Source organism: Manis pentadactyla, chromosome 15 (genome assembly GCF_030020395.1).
Source record: "Manis pentadactyla isolate mManPen7 chromosome 15, mManPen7.hap1, whole genome shotgun sequence".
Taxonomy (NCBI): Eukaryota; Metazoa; Chordata; class Mammalia; order Pholidota; family Manidae; genus Manis; species Manis pentadactyla.
The window spans coordinates 15,127,679-15,141,530 of NC_080033.1; the positions used below are offsets into that span (position 1 = coordinate 15,127,679).

Here is a 13,852-nt window from a genome sequence, read left to right on the forward strand (position 1 = left end):
CTGGTGAAATCTATTAAGCCTTAGGAGTGCTCCCATCTAGAGCAGTCCCTCTAAAATATCCTGTTGAGATGGTTTGTGGGAGGCAAATTCCCTCAACTTTTGTCTGGGAATTGTTTAATCCCTCCTTCATATTTAAATGATAATCGTGCTGGATACAGCATCCTTGGTTCAAGGCCCTTCTGTTCCATTGCATTAAATATATCATGCCATTCTCTTCTGGCCTGTAAGGTTTCTGTTGAGAAGTCTGATGATAGCCTGATGGGTTTTCCTTTGTAGGTGACCTTTTTTCTCTCTCTGGCTGCCTTTAGTACTCTGTCCTTCTCCTTGATCTTTGCCATTTTAATTATTATGTGTCTTGGTGTTGTCCTCTTTGGGTCCCTTCTGTTGGGAGTTCTGTGTGCATCCGTGGTGTGAGCATCTATTTACTCCTCCAGTTTGGGGAAGTTTTCAGCAATTATTTCTTCAAAGACACTTTCTATCCCTTTTTCTCTCTCTTCTTCTTCTGGTGTCCCTATAATGCGGGTATTGTTCCGTTTGGATTGGTCACACAGTTCTCTTAATATTTTTTCATTCCTGGAGATCCTTTTACCTCTCTCTGCATCAGCTTCTCTGCATTCCTGTTCTCTGATTTCTGTTCCATTAACGGCCTCCTGCACCTCATTCAGTCTGCTCTTAAGTCCTTCAAGAGATTTTTTTATTTCTGTACTGTCCCTCTGTACTTGCTCCTTTATCTCTTGTATATTGCTCTGCTGATCCATCAGCATGGTTATGACCTTTATTTTGAATTCTTTTTCAGGGAGATTGGTTACGTCTATCTCCCCAAGCCCTCTCTCAGGTGTTGTCTGGACTGTTTTGGAGTGGACTAAATTATTATGCCTTTTCATGGTGATAGCGGTGGCTGTAGGCAGGTAGCACATGTGTCAGCTGGGAGAACAAAGTCCTTTCCTGCTTGCTGGTCGCCTTACCCTTTTGCTGCCTGTGTCAGTTACCTGCACTCCAGGAAAAGACTCCAGGTTAATCCCCTAAGCTGCTATGGGTGGGGTCTCCATCAGAGTAGCACAGAGCCCTGCAGGGAGTGGGCTTCCCCTCCCTCCCTGCTCCAACTCCTTTCTTCCTGCTGGGTTCTGGGGTAGGGAGTATGTTCGGGTTCCGCTGAGCCGTGGCTTGTATCTTACCCCCTTCATGTGATGCTGAGTTCTCGCAGATGTAGATGTAGCCTGGCTGTTGTACTGTATCCACTGGTGTCTCTTTTAGGAATAGTTGTATTTGTTGTATTTTCAAAAATATGTATGTTTTTGGGAGCAGATTTACACTGAAGTACTCACGCCACCATCTTGGCTCCCCTCTATGAGTGCTTTTTCTAAGGTATCATTGATATACAATCACATGAGCAACCTTGTGGTTACTAGATACCACCATCAAGTCCCCACCACATACTCCATGAGTCACTGTCCATCAGCGTAGTAAGATGCTATAGTCACTTCTCTGTGCTATACTTCCTTCCCCTTGCTCCCCCTACATTATGTATGCTAATTATAATGCCTCTTAATCCCATTATCCCTCCCCAGTGTCTTTCCCTTTGGTAACTCTTGGTCCATTCTTGGGTTCTGTGAGTCTACTGCTGTTTTGTTCCTGCAGTTTTTGTTTTGTTGTTATACTCTCCAGATGAGTGAAACCGTTTGGTATTTGTCTTTCTCTGCCTGGCTTATTTCACTAAGCATAATATCCACTAGCTCCATCCATGTTGCAAATGTTAGGATTTGTTTTCTTCTTATTGCTGAATAATATTCCATTGTGTATATGTACTACATCTTCATATTTCATCTACTGATGAACACTTAGGTTCCTTACTTTTCTTGGCTATTGTAAATAGTGCTGCAAAAAACATAGGGGTGCATATGTCTTTTTCAATCTGGGGTCCAGTATTGGGATAAATTCATAGTAGTGGAATTCCAGGGTCAGATGGTATTTCTATTTTTAGTTTTTTGAGAAACGTCCTTAGTGTTTTTCACAATGGTTGAACTAATTTACACACCCACCAACAGTGTAGCAGGGTTCTCCTTTCTCCACACCCCTGTCAGCATTTGTTGTTCTCTTTTGACTTTTGGCCATCCTAACTGGTGTGAGATATCTCATTGTGGTCTTAATTTGCATTTTCCTGATTAGTGATGTGGAGCATCTTTTCATGTGCCTGTTGGCCATATGAATTTCTTCTTTGGAGAAGTGTCTGTTCAGATCCTCTCCCATTTTTTAAATAGATTATTTGCTTTTTGGTTGTTGAGGCATGTGAACTCTTTATATATTTTGGATATCAACCCCTTATTGGATATGTCACTTACGAATATATTCTCCTATAGTGTAGGATGCATTTATGTTTTACTGAATGGTATCCCTCGCTATACAGAAGGTTTTTAGTTTGATATAGTCCCAATTATTTATTTTTGCTTTTGTTTCCCTTGCCCAGGGAGATATGTTCATGAAAAAGTTGCTCATGTTTATATTATGACTTTTTAATCACATTTTTTAACTTTTCAAAAAATGTTTATCCATCCCACACAATGCTTATTAGAAAAGAAAGTTAAGTTATTATGTTTACAGTGGAAACGTGTGGTAATCACCACCTTAATCAGTGATCAAACTTAGCAATACCAATACATGTTACCTATAAGCCTATTTACATAGTTCTTAACTTATATAAAATAAGTTATTTTATATAAAGACATATTTAATACTTTACATTATGCACATATCTCTCTTGGTTTTAATAATCAATACCTATCAGCCATGTAGTTTTCTTGCCAAAATTGCTCCTGTATTTAATCATGAGGAAAATCATATCTGGAAATTGGGACATTCCACTAAGTCTAGATTCTAAAAATGGTATTGCGTAAAAAGAAAGTGGTTGTGACTGTTTTCAATTAAAAGATATTAAAAGATGAGAACATTGCTCAGATTCTGAGTTGGAAAATATTTTATAAGTCAGTTCTGCTATAATTTGGGAAATTAAGGAATTCTTTTTAATTTTCTAACATGGTCTTGTGCTTGAGACAGTCTCATTTTTAGGTGATGCATGAAGAATTTTGGAGTGAAATGTAGTTAGTAAAGATAAGAATGTGGCAGAGGAAGTTAACTAGTGAATCTAGGATATGATGGGTGTTAACTCTACTATTTTAACTTTTTTGTGGTTTAAGAAAACTTCAGAAGTAAAAAAAAAAGCTGAGAAAGGATGTATTAAAAATACAAAGGATAGACTAAGAAAATATTTTTGTAACCCACATGATAAAGAAAAAAGCCACAAAAACATAAAAACTACCAATTAATGAAAGAGAAAAATGATACAACAGAAATAGAGCAAAGGCTGACAATAGGTAATTTATAGAAAACTCAGATGGCCACATAAGCAAATAAAAGCATGCTCTAATATTTAAATGATTTCAAATGAAAGGACTGATATATTTTTCTCATCAGAAAGAGCACCAAGTGCTGTCAGATTGTGGGGAAATGTGCAATTCAACACGTTGTTGATGAGATTGAAGGTACTGTACCAGGAGAATAGTTATTACAGTAAAAAAACATATAATCTTTGATTCACAAACCTGATGTAAAATGATCCTACAGGAAAAACACATATTCAAGTATTTGTGCATAAAGATGTTTATTGACAGTTTGAAATAGCAAAGAACTGAAGACAACATGAATGTACATCAATGTAGGAATACTTGGAACATACACTTCTACAAATACAGTATTCTTCAGCTACCAATACTAGAATGTTGTATCTATATGTACCTGGAAAGATGTCCTTGATGTATTTTAAAAGAAAAGTTGCAGAGAGATGTTCATACAATGATACTGTTTAAATACTCCCAAACAATCCAAGGGGAAAAAAAGTTCCACATACATGCACATTTAAGCATAAAGCAAGCTATGGAAAGGTATTCATGAGGCTTTTAACATGTTAGTTTAACAAGTCCCAAACGTGCTAAAGTTTATGGTCTGAAGTAAAAGTTGGGTTTTTTCCTCTATGTGTATTTGCAGTAAAAGTCTGTTTTGGAGGGAAATGCATTATGTAATTTCAGAAGGACAATTGTGTCGAATATGAAAAAAATGTGCACATAAAAATGTTTAACTTACATTCTCTAAGAAAGTATGTCAAAAACTGTTAGAAGCAGAGAACAAAGCAAGGGGGTAATGGCCCGTTTGATCATCTTTATTCTTCTGTTTCTTGTACATTTCACCTTAGAAGAGAATGCCCAATTCTGAAATCTTGATTTATGGACTAAATATACCAGTGATGAAGCCATTTACTTCATTACCATGACATTAAAGTTCAAAGAAACTGTTTGTTTCTTGTTTTTAAAAAAATATTTCATTAAATTGAACTATTTTGTTCATTAAATTGAACTATTTAATTCATTAAATTGAACTATTTAATTCAAAAATATTGAATTAAATGAAGTAGGGGGAAGAGGAAGGGTAAGAAAGGCCTATGAAAGCAAGCTAGATGACTTTCCTTCTTTAGGACAAGAGTCCTACATGTAGAAAAAGAATGTGATTGTTTTACAGAGAAAGCACCTTGCTGTCTCCTAACCAAAGTTGGCCACAAACCCTAATGTATAGAATTTCCACCCCTGAGATTCTTTTAGCTAGTGCAGTATTTACAAAAACAGTTCATATGCAGAAGAAATTAACACATATTAGAAGAAGAGATTCATGGTCATATAAACAATATTTATTACAGCCCTGACATAAAATGAACTTATTGCTCAAAGAAGTAGTATGAAATATGCCATGACTTACAGGCTTGTTTTACCACAGAATCTTTTTTTCTGTTATTGAGTTCTAGCATTACTTGTCATATACTATGTCATATACTATGGAATATACTATTAACACACAGATAAGGTCCTAAGAATTTGAAACAAATAATTTTAAGATAGCACATGGTACATTACTCATACACCATTGTAAAAACACTTTTCCTACGTGGCAATCATGCAATCCACTGAGTGGTGAAAGGTTTATTTATGATGTAATAAATTACAAAATCTGAGAAAAACAGGCCAGCTGGTTCATGTAACAATGAGGGGCTGTTGCAATCTTACTGTATACATGAATTATATTCTATAATTTTAAAAAAATGTGTAATGACTAAACTTTGAACTCTTAGTTTGGCAAGTCACATACCCATAGTTTATTTAAATTGTGGGTATTGATAATTTAAAATTTATTAAAAAGAGTATAACAGATAACAGTTAATAAAAATGTTAAGGGTATGTATCTTGGCTAGACAACTTTAAGAACTTCATATCTTTTTAGAGCCAATGAATTTATAATTCAAATAACAAAAGGAAAAGTAACAGATTAAGTCATAATTGAAATCTATAGAATTGTTGGGATGCTAACATTGATAGTTTGAACAATTAAAAATCACATGTAAGTCTCAATGTTATTTTAATTGCATTTTGGTTATTAATCTTAACAAAGTCCTATTTGGCAATTCTCATACATTCTCATACTGTAAGAATCAAAATCCAACTGTCAACTAAAATATCTCAAAATTTCAAGATGCCTGAAATGATCTGACAAAATCTATCATAAATGAAATACTAAAATTTCATATTTATTTTGTATGTCAGAAGTTGATTCTAGGCTAGTACATTTGTCTTAAGGCAAATATCAATTTTTAAAATTTTACTATTAAGCACTCAGCCAAAATGTCTTTTCAATGAACTTCTGTCAAGTAATGGTATCATATGAAATTTTTATTTATATTTTGGTGATATAAAATATATTTCATGATTTGGGTTATTCTCAAGGAACCCTGAAAAACATCATATTCCATAACCATACACTCAGAGAATGAAAATGATGTGGGGCTACATCAAATCACTTTCCATCATAATCATCTCTTGGAAATAAAATTTCTCCTCTGGAACTGTAATTAATCTTAAGATGAATAAATCCTGGATATTCTGGACAAGGGTATTCTCTTTTAATTGTCTGATATTAGTTATATCTTAGAATACTTTATGTCATCATAAAGGAATCTGGTCTGTTTGATATTGACACTGCCCATTGTACTTGCAGTGCGATTAACAGCTAACATCACTGCAGGTCACTTGTTAATACATCTAACTGCAAGTGCAACTTAGGGCTAAGCTACTAACCTCATAGAGAGAGCTTTAAAATATTTATTGGTGGGTGCACTGGAAAAGTTCAAATGTAAAACTATTTGGTCTAAACTTATTGAAAATCACAAACTACAAACTCTCAACTGAGATAAGACAGATATCCTAAATAGCCAAATAACTGAATAACCATTAAATAAATTGAAATTGCAAAAGATTTAGAATAGCTAAATCAATTTACCCAGTAGTACTAAGACATGCTACAGAATGACAGTAATCAAGACAGGGTGGTATTGGTAGAGAATTGATACATAGGTCAATGGAAGAGAATAGAAACCCCAGAAATAAAGATACACAAATATGTTCAATGGATTTTTGACAAAGGTGCAAAAGCAATTCAATAAATCAGAGAGAGTTTTTTCAGCAAGTGGTGCTGGAACGAATGGATGTCTGTAAGCCAAAACAAACAGAAAAAGAAAGAACACCAAGCTAGGGCATTCAATTTGTGCAAAACATTAACTCAAAATGGATCATAGACTTAAATGTAAAACATAAAACCATGAAAATTTTAGGCAAAAATACAAGAAAACCTTTGGGACCTGGGTCTAGACAAGGAAACCTTAGATTTGACACCACCACCAAAAGCAAGATCCAGAAAAGGAAAAATTGATAAACCAGACCTTATCAAAATTGAAAACTTTTCCCTTTCAAAATACCTTGTGAAAAGGATGAAAAGATAAGCCATGCACTCAGAAAAAATATTTGCAAATCACATATCCAATGAAGAACTAATTACCATTTAGAATATAGGAATCACTCTCTCAAAACCCAAAAGTGAAAAATATTAAATAAAAAAATTATAAAGTAAACACAAACAGGAATTTCACTAAAATGGTTGTACAGATGACAAGCACACGAAGAGGTGTTCAACATCTTTAGCCATTTGGGAAATGCAAATTAAGACTACAAAGAGATGTCATTACATTCCTATCAGATAGTTACTGTGAAAAGTGGTGACAACACCAAATGCTAGTAGAGATGAGATACTGAGTCATATTTATAGGAATATAAAATGGGTGAAGTCATTTTGGAAAATAATTTCTTCATTTCTTATAAGATAAAACACATTTGCTATGGCTCAGAAATTGCACTGCTGGCATTTACATCAGATAAACAGAAATTTATGTTTACACAAAATCCTATACAGAAATGTTCATACGTGCTTTATTTGTAAAGCCAAATGCTTATTTTTCCCTCAAGTGTTTCCTTCTAGTAAGAATTTCATGATTCAGAACATGGTATGACCCTACATTAATTATATTACAATGTCATGTTTCAAAATGACTTATCTGATGCTAAAAGTGATGAAGGTTTACCTTACATACTGTACTTGTGAAGTCTCTCTTGTTCATTTGAAGTCTGTGACAGTATATAATTAAAATACCTAATAAAGTTTGAAATAATAGCTAACATTTACTTAGAATAAACTATGTATTTTACATTGCTTTAAGTCTTTATACATATTTACTCCTTTGAATTACAGAACAGTGATGAGATATTGTTTTATAAATGAGGAAGCTAAAGTGTACAGGGATTAAGTAACTTCCCCAAAAGAAAACACATAAACAGTAGAGCTCAGAAGATGCTGAACAAGAGAAATCTAACCCTACATTTTAGGATTGTGCTCTTGTATATTTTCACTAACATCTAAGAAGGACTGAAATATGATGGAAAATTATTCTGCATACATATGAATATAGCTTTCTTTCACTGTGAATTCTATAAAAATGAGTTACCTATGAAAGTGGAGTCCCACATTTATAATATGAATTTTTTGATATTCCAAAGCTAAGTGTGATGGGCAGATGGGTAAAGGATTTATTAAATTAACATTTTCATATTTTCTCCATTATGAAGCTTTTGATGTTGAGTAAGGTGTGAATGATGTCTGAAGTCCTTACCACATGCACTACATTTATAAGGCTTCTCACCAGAATGGATTCTCTGATTTTGAGTAAGCTGTGAGCCACGATTAAAGGCCTTCCCACATTCACATTTGTATGGTTTCTCACCAGTATGAATTCTCTGGTGTTGGGTGAGATGTGAACCACGAATAAAGGCTTTCCCACACACATTACATTCATATGGCTTCTCACCAGTATGAACTCTCTGATGGTAAGTTAACTGTGAGCAACGAATAAAAACTTTACCACATTCCTTACATTCATATGGTTTCCTACCAGAATGAAAAATGTGATGTAGAGTAAGTTGTGAGGCACAAATAAAGATCTTCCCACACTGTTTACATTCATAGGGATTCTCACCTTTATGAATTCTCTGATGTTGAGTCAGTTGTGAGCCATAAATAAAAGCCTTCCCACAGTCTTTACATTCATAGGGTTTTTCACCAGTATGAATCCTCTGATGCTGAGTAAGATGTGAGCCACGAATAAAGGCTTTTCCACATTCCTTACATTCAAAGGGTTTTTCACCAGTGTGAATTTTTTGATGTTCAGTAAGTTGTGAGCCACGAATAAATGATTTCCCACATTCTTGACATTCATAGGGCTTCTCACCGGTATGAATCCTCTGATGTCTAATAAGTTGTGAACCATAATTAAAGGCCTTTCCACATTGCTTACATTCATGTGGTTTCTTACCTGTATGGATCCTCTGATGTTCAGTTAGTTGTGAACCACGAATAAAGGACATCTCACAATCTTTACATTTATATGGTTTTTCACCAGTATGAAGTCTATGATGTAGAGTAAGCTGTGAGCCATAACTAAAAGCTTTCCCACATTTCTTACATTCATAGGTTTCTCACCAGTATGAGTTCTCCGATGTTCAGTAAGTTGGGAGCCACGAATAAATGCCTTTCCACATTCTTTATATTGATAGGGTTTCTCTGCAGTATGAACTCGCTGATGGTAAGTAAGTTGAGAACCACAAAAAAAAGGCCTTCCCACATTCATTACACTCATAGGGTCTTTCACCAGTATGAATTCTTTGATGCTGGGTAAGATGAGATCTACAAATAAAGGCCTTCCCACACTCTTTACATTCATAAGGTTTCTCCCCAGTATGAATATTTTGGTGATAAGTAAGTTGTGAGATGCAAATAAAGGTTTTTCCACATTCCTTGCATTCATAAGGTTTTGTAGCAACATGAACTTTCTGATGATAAGTAAGTTGTGAACCCCAAATAAAGGCCTTTCCACATTCTTTACATTCATAGAATTTTTCATCAGAATGAATCTTCTGATGGTCAGTCATTTGAAAGCCACGGACAAAGTATTTTTTGCATGCTTTACATTCATAGGATTTCTCAGTACAATGAACTTTCTGTTTTAATGTAAGGGATGCAGTCTGGTTAAAATTAGAAATTTCTTCATAAGTGATTACTAGTGGCCTGAGAAGTTCCTCTTTATTTCCTAACTGCCATTCACACTGTTCTTTGCATCCCCTATCATCTTGAAAACGTTTGAACTCCCACTTACGGCTTGGAACTTGTTTTTTTATCTCCCACTGAGATGATTCTCTTCCATATATTTCTCTTTTTGAAGACAGCTTCCTGGCCCACCTGGATTCACAGTCTGTAAGACAGGAAAATAAAAGTGATTTTCATATTCCTTGAAAAATGAAACTTCTAAGGTAGAAATGATAGAACCAAATAGAGTATAATACTTCCTCATGAAATGTCAATGGTACCAATGGGATAGAAAAGAAAAATCCAGAAAGACATAATTGTAAGTGCAAATTTAGTACACAAACTGTTAAATCAGGGAAAAGATGGACCCTTCTTAATAAATGAAGGTAATAAATATAAGGATAAACAGAAAAGGTCAAATTGCATCAATTCCTCAGGTCATACAGCCAGATAAATACCAAATGGATCAATGTCCATATTTACAGAAATTAAAACATACAAATAACTAGAACAAAATTTGGGTGACTTCTTCTATAACCAAAGAATGTGGAAAACTCTCCTAATCATAACTTGATAAAAATGACCACTTTGGGGGACTACAGATGGTGGTGTGAAGAATGAGACAGAGAACTCCTCCCAAAACCACATATAATACAAAAATACACTTAATACAACTAATCCTAAAAGAGCAACAGGAAAGAATGCTGCGCCAGACTGCATACACCTGAAGAACAGAGCAGACCTCATGAAACAGGGTAACATATCAAAGCCTTGATTTGGCAGAACCCAAGCCCTTCCCCCACACCAGACCAGGGGTGGGAGGAAGAGAAATGGAGTGGGGAGGGGGTGGAAGCCTAGGACTGCTGAACACCCAGCCCTGGAGATCTGCTTTGGGGGCAAAACCTACATTGCATGGTGTCCTGGAGAATAGTGGGGTTGGAAAGCAAATGCTTGGAGAAACTAAGATTCCAGCTGTTTGTGGAGGACAGGGATCCACATACAGCTACTCTGGGATAAAGGTAAGGCAGGCATTACGAGAGGCTTCCTATCAGTGAAGGGCTGCTGAAGGGGAGAGGATTGCACGGAGCTTGTTGCTTGGGGAGAGGGATAGGTGAACAAAGTTGTTTGGGTGCACTCTTCCAAGAAGGTTGGGAACTTTCAGGAGCTTCAGACACACCATCCCTCTGGCTGGCTACCCCACTCTGAGGCCCCCCACTGTGATATGCAGCCTGATGCACCTTCCTCCTGGCTGGCCGACACCATCTTGTACATTGGTGATATCTGCCCTGGCATCAGGCCAGCCAGATGGAGGCCCTGCCTTAGGCAGCTAGAAACGCAAAACACAGAGGCTTACATCTGTGTGCTTGACTCACTGGTTCTGACAGTGGAGGTAGACACTGTATCCAGGAAGCAGAACCTACCTCTATCATCCCCCTAGTAACCAGGGCTGCTCCCACGCAACCCCCAACATCACTACAGGGGATAAGCAGCTCCAGAGACTACAGCTTCTGGGCACTAGAGGGCGCCACATACAAATACGAAATTTCAAAGGAACCTGGTTCAAATCAAAATCTCACAAACACCAGAAAAAGACCCAATGGAAACTGAACTCACCAATATTCCTGAAAGAGGGCTCAAAATAAAAATCATAAACATGCTCATGGAGGTAAAGAAAAATATTCAAGAACTCAGGGATGAGCTTAGGATGGAGATTCAATCTGTAAGAAATTCAATATCTGTAATAGTGGGATTTAAAAGCAGATTTGATGTAGTAGAAGATATAATAAATGGAATAGAAATTAGAGAAGAAGAATACAAAGAAGCTGAGGCACAGAAAGAAAAAAGGATCTCTAGGAATAAAGAATACTGAGAGAACTGTGTGACCAATCCAAATGCAACAATATTCGAATCATAGGGTTACCAGAAGAAGAAGAGAGATAAAAAGGTACAGAAAGTGTCTTTAAGGAGGTAATTGCTGAAAACTTCCCCAATCTGCACAGATCTAACAACACAAGAGACCCAAGAAGAAAACACCAAGACATATAACAATTAAAATGGCAAAGATCAAGGATAAGGACAGACTATTAAAAGCAGCCAGAGAGAGAAATAAGATCAAATACTAACAGAATTGAAGGTAGAAACAGAATGCAATGCATTCATTTTAGGAGATATCAACACTCCACTCACTCAAAAGGATAGATACAGCAGACAGAAAATAAGTAGGGAGACACAGGCACTAAACAACACATTAGAACAGATGGACCTAATGGACATCTATAGAACACTTCACCCGAAAGCAGCAAGATACACATTCTTCTCAAGTGCACATGGAATATTTTCAAGAATAGACCACATACTAGGCCACAAAAAGAGCATCAGTAAATTCAAGAAGACTGAAATTGAACCACCCAGCTTCTCAGACCACAAAGGTATGAAACTAGAAATAAATTACAGAATGAAAGCAAAAAAGCTCAAACACATGGAGGCTCCACAACATGCTCCTAAATAACCAATGGATCAATGACCAAATAAAAACAAAGATCAAGCAATATATGGAGACAAAGGACAACAATAATTCAACAGCACAAATCTGTGGGATGCAGGGAAGGCCGTAAGAGGAAAGTGTACTGCAATACAGGCCTACCTCAGGAAAGAAGAACAATCCCATATGAACAGTCTAAATGCACAATTAACAAAACTAGAAAAAGAAGAACAAATGAGGCCTGAAGTCAGTAGGAGGAGGGACATAATAAAGACTAGAGCAGAAATAAATAAAATTGAGAATAATAAAACAGTACAAAGAATCAATGAAAGCAGGAGCTGGCTCTTCAAGAACATAAAGAAAATAGATAAACCCCTAGGCTGACTTATCAAGAAAAAAAGAGTCTACACACATTAACAGAATCGGAAATGAAAAAGGAAAAATCACTACAGACACGAGAGAAATATAAAGAATTATGAGAGAATACTATGAAAAATAATATACTAACAAACTGGATAACCTAGAAGAAATGGACAACTTTCTAGAAAAATACAACATTCCAAGGCTGACCCAGGAAGAAACAGAAAATCTGAATAGACCAATTACCAGCAATGAAATTGGATTGGTAAACAAAAAACTACCTAAGAACAAACCCCAGGACCAGATCTGTTCACTGCTGAATTTTATCAGACATTTAGAGAAGACCTAATACCCAACCTCCTTAATGTTTTCCAAAAGGTAGAAGAGGAGAGAATACTTCCAAACTCATTCTATGAGGCCAGCATCACTCTAATACCAAAACCAGGCAAAGACAACAGAGAAAAAGAAAATTACAGACCACTATCCCTGATGAACATAGATGGAAAAATCCTCAACAAAGTATTAGCAAACCTAATTCAAAAATACATTAAAAATATCACCGATCATGATCAAGGAGGATTTAATACAGGGATGCAAGGATGGTACTATGTTTGAAAATCCATCATCATGCACTACATCAACAAAAAGAATGACTAAAATCACATGATCATCTCCACAGATGCCGAAAAAGCATTCAACATTCATTCATGATAAAAGCTCTGAACAAAATGGGTATAGAGGGCAAGTACCTCAACATAATAAAGTCCATATATGATAAATCCAGAGACAACATCATGTTTAACAGTGAAAAGCTAAAAGCTTTTCCTTTAAGATTGGGATCAAGATATGGATGCCTACTCTGACCATTTTTATTCAACATAGTACTGGAGGTCCTAGCCATAGCAATCAGACAACACAAAGAAATAAAAGGCATCCAGATTGGTAAGGAATAAGTTAAACTATCACTGTTTGCAGATGACATGATATTGTACATAAAAAACCCTGAAGAATCCACCCCAAAAGTATTAGAACTAATAAGTAAATTCAGCAAAGTTGCAGGACACAAAATTAATACACAGAAATCTGTTGCATTCCTATATACTAACAATGAACTAGCAGAAAGAGAAATCAGGAAAACAACTCAATTTACAATTGCATCAGAAAGAATAAAATACCTAGGAATAAACCTAACCAAGGAGGTGAAAGACCTTAAACCCTCGTGAGAGGAATTAAAGACACCAAAAAATGGAAATAAATCCCGTTCTCATGAATAGGAAGAATATTTTCAAAATGGCCATCCTGCCTAAGCAATCTACAGATTCAATGTAATCCGTATCAGAATACCAACAGCATTCTTCAACGAACTCAAGCAAATAGTTCTAAAATTCATATGGGACCACAAAGGACCCCAAATAGTGAAAGCAATTCTGAGAAGGAAAAGTAAAGCTG

General features: G+C 35.9%; 1 protein-coding gene across 1 annotated transcript in view; it reads right to left on the bottom strand.

Moving 5' to 3' along the window:
* Positions 1-6,750: 6,750 nt before the first annotated feature.
* LOC118912522 (zinc finger protein 420-like) overlaps positions 6,751-13,852 on the bottom strand; it is a 108,121-nt gene continuing 101,019 nt past the window's right edge. Inside the window, 3 exon segments of the mRNA XM_036885738.2 lie at positions 6,751-8,950; positions 8,953-9,086; positions 9,088-9,727. Of these exon segments, the coding sequence (XP_036741633.2) occupies positions 8,013-8,950; positions 8,953-9,086; positions 9,088-9,727 (1,712 nt within the window). The 3' untranslated portion in view covers positions 6,751-8,012.